Source organism: Bison bison, unplaced genomic scaffold (genome assembly GCF_000754665.1).
Source record: "Bison bison bison isolate TAMUID 2011002044 unplaced genomic scaffold, Bison_UMD1.0 scf7180017864078, whole genome shotgun sequence".
In the NCBI taxonomy this organism is placed as follows: domain Eukaryota; kingdom Metazoa; phylum Chordata; class Mammalia; order Artiodactyla; family Bovidae; genus Bison; species Bison bison.
The window spans coordinates 74,174-79,377 of NW_011494650.1; the positions used below are offsets into that span (position 1 = coordinate 74,174).

The 5,204-nt window shown below is 59.7% G+C and overlaps 1 protein-coding gene across 1 annotated transcript in view; it reads right to left on the reverse strand.

The window, feature by feature from the left end:
* ZNF250 (zinc finger protein 250) overlaps positions 1–5,204 on the reverse strand; it is a gene marked incomplete at its 3' end in the record, with an annotated part of 14,809 nt that overhangs the window by 4,105 nt on the left and 5,500 nt on the right. The window contains exons 2-5 of the mRNA XM_010837576.1: positions 3,678–3,771; positions 3,333–3,459; positions 3,131–3,244; positions 5–1,049 (exon numbers count right to left, since the gene is read on the reverse strand). Of these exons, the coding sequence (XP_010835878.1) occupies positions 5–1,049; positions 3,131–3,244; positions 3,333–3,459; positions 3,678–3,722 (1,331 nt within the window). The remainder of the gene's footprint in view (positions 1–4; positions 1,050–3,130; positions 3,245–3,332; positions 3,460–3,677; positions 3,772–5,204) is intronic.

The window sequence follows — 5,204 nt, forward strand, 5'->3', positions numbered from 1 at the left end:
GTGCTGGACCAGCGACCTGCGGGCGCTGAAGGCGTGGCCGCACTCGCTGCACACGTAGGGCTTCTCCCCGGTGTGGACCCGCTGGTGCTGGGTCAAGTGGGAGTGCTGCACGAAGGCCTTGCCGCAGGCGTAGCAGCCATAGGGCTTCTCCTCCGTGTGGATGCGCTCATGGTTCAGGAGGGTGGAGCGGTGCCGGAAGGCTTTGCCACACTCACCACACTCGTACGGCTTCTCGCCAGTGTGCACGCTGTGGTGCTGGATGAGGACAGAGCGGTCACTGAAGGCGCGGCCACACTCGCCGCAGGCGTAGGGCTTCTCCCCGGTGTGCACCCGCTGGTGCTGGAGCAGTGTCCTCTTCACGCTGAAGGCGCGACCACACTCTGCACACTCGTGCGGCTTCTCCCCCGTGTGCACCCGCCGGTGGCTGCGCAGCACGGTGCTATGGTTGAAGGCCTTGCCGCACACGCCGCACACGTACGGCCGCTCGCCAGTGTGGATGCGCTGGTGCTGCAGGAGGTGCGAGAGCTGCGTGAAGGTCTTGCGGCACTCGAGACACTCGTGCGGCTTCTCCCCTGTGTGTATCTTGTGATGCTGAGCGAGATCCGAACTCACTCGAAAGGCCTTTCCACACTCGTGGCACGCGTAGGGCTTCTCACCCGTGTGGATCCTTTTGTGCTTGCTGAGCACCGAGCTCTGGCTGAAGGCCTTGCCACACACACCGCACACATAGGGCCTCTCCCCGGTGTGCGTCCTCTGGTGCTGCAGCAGGTGGGAGCTCCGCCCAAAGCACTTGCCGCACTCCACGCACCGGTAAGGCCTCTCCCCGCCAGGAACAGCCGGGCGCTGGGCGACCGGCGCGCTGGGCCTCACGGCCTGGCCTTCAAGGGGGCGGGCAGGGCTGGGACTCGGACAGAAACTCTGCTCAGGTTCGTAACTGCCTGGATCACTCCACTCGGCAGGCGTTTTCCTCAGAATCATTGATATCTCCTCTGAAGTGAGCGGCCTCAAGCTGGAGTCTGCGTCCTGGTCCTGATCCTTGTGCTCACATCCTGAAACAAAACCAAAACCAAAGGGAGCGTGTTCACCCCTTCTGAGACTGCAGAGTGCATTCCACCCTGCAGGTGCTCCACTGGGACAGGGCGGCCCTCGAGGGCCCAAGGCTAGAAGTCACCAGTGGGTGACAAAGAGGAAAGGTGTCCACCCAACAGTGTGGCTGGAGAAGGGCCAGGTCCCATTCGAGAGCCTGAGGAGCACACACGGTCACAGCCGCAGCCCTGCCCGCCCTGGAGGGTCCAGAGGCCATTAGAGGCGGAACCGAGGCAGGACTACACCTATTACTGTGCAGGGCAGGGAGGGGGCTGCTGGAGCAAAGCACGAGCTCCTGAGAGCCCATCCTGCAGACTCCCCCCTGGGGAACAAGATGGGGCCCGCAGGTAGCAGTGAGGATGGCCAAGAAGGCGGGGGTGTTTCTACACTCAGGTCAGGGGCACTGCAGGTTGAGGGTGGAGCAGGGTATGCTGAGGATGACAGATTTTAAACCTTGAAGACACAGCCACTGAATTGACAAGACGTCACCAGGAAACAGGACTGTCCCAGGAGGACTGGCTACTCAGAACGATGCTCATCCAGGATACTCGACAGGCGGGCAGGGCTGTGACAGCAGGGGACGGTGTCGGGGCAGAGCCAGTCCTCCCAGGCCCATCTCAGCAACGCCTCTGCTGCTTCCTCCAGTTCCCACAAGGCCTGGTTGGGGACAGCGTTAAAACGGTCCTTGAGGGATGTCCTAGAGCAAGAAGCCCAGCAGGCAGAGCAAGACCTGAGGGGGACACACCTGACGGGAGACTTAGCCAATGAGAGAGAGCTGGACCTTCTCAGTCCAGGGGACCCACGTTCTGCTTCATGGCCAAGACCCGGAAGCCCTCGCTACCTGATTGTGGGGGGTTAGGGTCTCTCTGGGGTTTCTTATTAGGAAGCATACTGAATGGCAACTGGCCACATTCACTGGATTTTGCTTTTTCTGTAACAGGGATATTTTCAAGTCCCATCAATTTTCCCTTTTTTTGGTGGTAACAGCATTACTGAGATGTAAGCTTCACTGTTGAATTCATTCAGAACTTAGGACAGGTGCTGTGCAATGAACTTCCTCAAACCCCAACAAGAGCCCCTGAAAAATAGCAGGCTCCAAAACCAAGCAGTCCCTACACCAGGAAAGGCACTTCCAAGACAGACTCTGCCTGAAGCATCTGCAGGGGTCTGTGCCTAGGAGGTCAACATGTTCTTGTTTGCATTTTTTTTTAATATCATTTTATTTATTTTATTTTTGGCTGCGGTGGGTCTTCACTGCGGTGACAGCTTTTCTCTAGTTGCAGTGAGCGGGGGTTACTCTCGAGTTGTGATGTGCAGGCTTCTTGCTGTGGTGGCTTCCCTTGCTGCAAAGCACGGGCTCTAGGCACGCAGGCTCTAGCACTTGCGGCTCGTGGGCCAAGTAGTAGTGGCTCCCAGACTCTCAAGCGTAGACTCAGTAGTTGTGTCACATGGGCTTAGCTGTTCCACAGCACGTGGGATCTTCTCGGACCAGGGATCAAATCTGTGACCCCCGCACCGGCAGGCGGATTCTCAATCACTGGGCCACCAAGGAGGTCCTGATCAGTCTTCTCACATATAGACAATATCATGAACTACAAGCAATGTTTTTCCTCTTTCTTTCTAGTTCTTACAGCTTTACTTATGCTATCGTGTCTGGTCTTGCCAAATTTCAGATGGAACCCCCAGGACAGCTGTGGACGGTGGGCTCCTTTGCCTCACGGCAAACAGCTCTAGCCGCACTAAGAGTCAGGTTAAGAAACTTCCCTTTCACACTTAGGTGCTTCCTTCTTCCCGAAACCAGCCCATGTCCCTCAACCTCTGAGGTCCATTCAGAGCAGGGACCTGTCAGGGGCCCAGCAGCCACATGTGCTCACCTTGCCTCAAGGCACCCAACCCACACCCAGCTGCACTTACCACCCTGCCCATTCCCTGCACTGGGCCTCTGCCTGCTGCCCTCTCACCCGCAGGAGTCCCCGCCAGGTCAGACCCCAGGAGCACCCGCAGGTGCACAGCCCTTAGTGCACAGAGGCCACTCCGCGCTCACCTGAGCGGCTGATGCCCCAGCCCCTGAGCTGCTCGTTGCCCTGCTTGTCCAGGACCCACGGCTCCTCTCCTCGCTCCAGCTGGGAGATCACCTCGGGCTTGGATCCTGGAATTCCTGCTCGTGGGGAGGGAAGTCCTTTCGTCTGTACAATATCCACAAGCACCCTCACCACGCCCCACCCAAGGCCTGCAGGGGGCCTTACCCACGGAGACCACGTTCCCGTAGGTCTCCATCATCACGTGTCGGTAGAGGCCACGCTGGGCGGGGCCCAGACGATCCCACTCATCCTGGGAGAGGAACACGGCCACGTCCTCGAAGGTCACCTTGGCCTGGAACAACAGGGGGCCTGCAGGTTGGACTCAGAGTCCATGTCCCAGACAAGGAGGGTGCAAGCAGTGTGGGGTGTGGGGACGCGCCCCTGGACGGGGGGCAACAGGAAGGGGCCACAGTGTTCAAAATGCAGTGATGCTCAGGATGCCACCAGGCCCCTGGGAGTGGGAGGATGTGAGGATGGCAGGGGCGCTGCAAAGGCCTTGGGGCTACTCACCTGAGGCACCACTGGTGGCGGCAGGAGCCGGGCTGCCGCCATCATCTGCTCCGTGGCACGAATGAGGGAGACAGTATCGGAGAAGCGTGTAGGGCTGAGGAAGAGGAAGGAGCATATGAGGGGCCCAGGATGGTCCCACCCAAGACACCTGGGGATGCCATGCTCCCCAAGGGCCATTGGACTGCCCAGCTTACCAGGCATGGCCTGCAGTACACACACAGGGCTGGGTGAGCACATCATGGGGAGGGGGAAACACCAGGCCTGACTGCCTCCAGAGACAACCCCCATGAGGAGAGGGTGCACTTATGGTGTGGGGACCACAACCCTCCTGTGGGCTCGCTGATGCCCTGGGCATGCCTGGTCCTGCCCGGCGGCTCCAGTGGGGGCCCAGTTCTGGTGAATGCATCCAGAGTGACCCCGAGATTTGGTCTGAGGACCTGATGGGGAGGCCTGGGGCTGGGCGGGCTCTGGGAACACTGGGACAAGCACTGCCAAGGTGTGTGCCACACCCACCCTACCAGACAGAAGTGGGCACAAGCCCAGCAGGCCCATCACCTGGGAAAAATGAAAGGAGTGAATAAAGTTAGCTCAGAATTCATCTGAAACACTGATGTTGGACAAACAGGCATGAGGGTGCTACCAGGCATGAAGAACTGGAAACAACAGGGCTGGTCCCGCCTCACCAACTCTCAGAACCGACAGTGGGGGAACAGCTGCCTCCGGTGGCTACTCCAGTGCCCACACCCCCTAGAAGAGCAGTACCACTCCCCCAACCCTTCATGGGATGCCCACACCCGCCATCTCTCATGGACAGTCATCCTCCCTATGGCCTAATCCAGCCACTCCCTCAGGCGGTCTCCATCCCCTCCATCCCAAGTGGCCCCTGTCAGGGTCTCCTCTGACCTCCATATGACCAACTCCTTATCTGCTGTCAGCGGTGGGTAACCCCAGTCTCCAGCAAGTCGGTCACCGTGGGCGCCCCTGTCCACCCTCACCAGCACGAGATACTGCCTCCTGAACCATGCAGCTCTGGTCCTCTGGGAACCCAGAGGAGATAGACAGTCATTTTCAGATGACCTGACCACACCTGGGCAGGATCTAACAATGAGCACCCATAGGAACCCCGTTCGCCGGCTCCCCGTTGGTGCTGGCAGCCAGCACAGCTAATCTACGAGCTGCTGGATCATTCGGCCGGAGGCCTCCAGCCAGGCCGGCTCCTGCCCGAGCCCATGTCTGTGACCTGAGCTGCTTCTGCCCCACAGGCCTGAACGTCCAGTGGAGCACAGGGCTCCTGTTGGTGCGCTAAGCTGGCAACCTCCTTCGCCTCCAGCTGGCCATCTCCTCATGGGTGTCCTCTAGCACCCCAGACACTTAACATCCAGCCCCGACACCCATCCCCTCCCCAGGCCTGGTCTGCCCCTGGTCTGGCACCTGCATTCGATCCAGATCCTGAAGTCGCCCTCCTGCTCACCCTCTCACTCCCACTGGACCCGCCCTCCAGTGGCAGCACAGTCCTGCCCCGCCCCC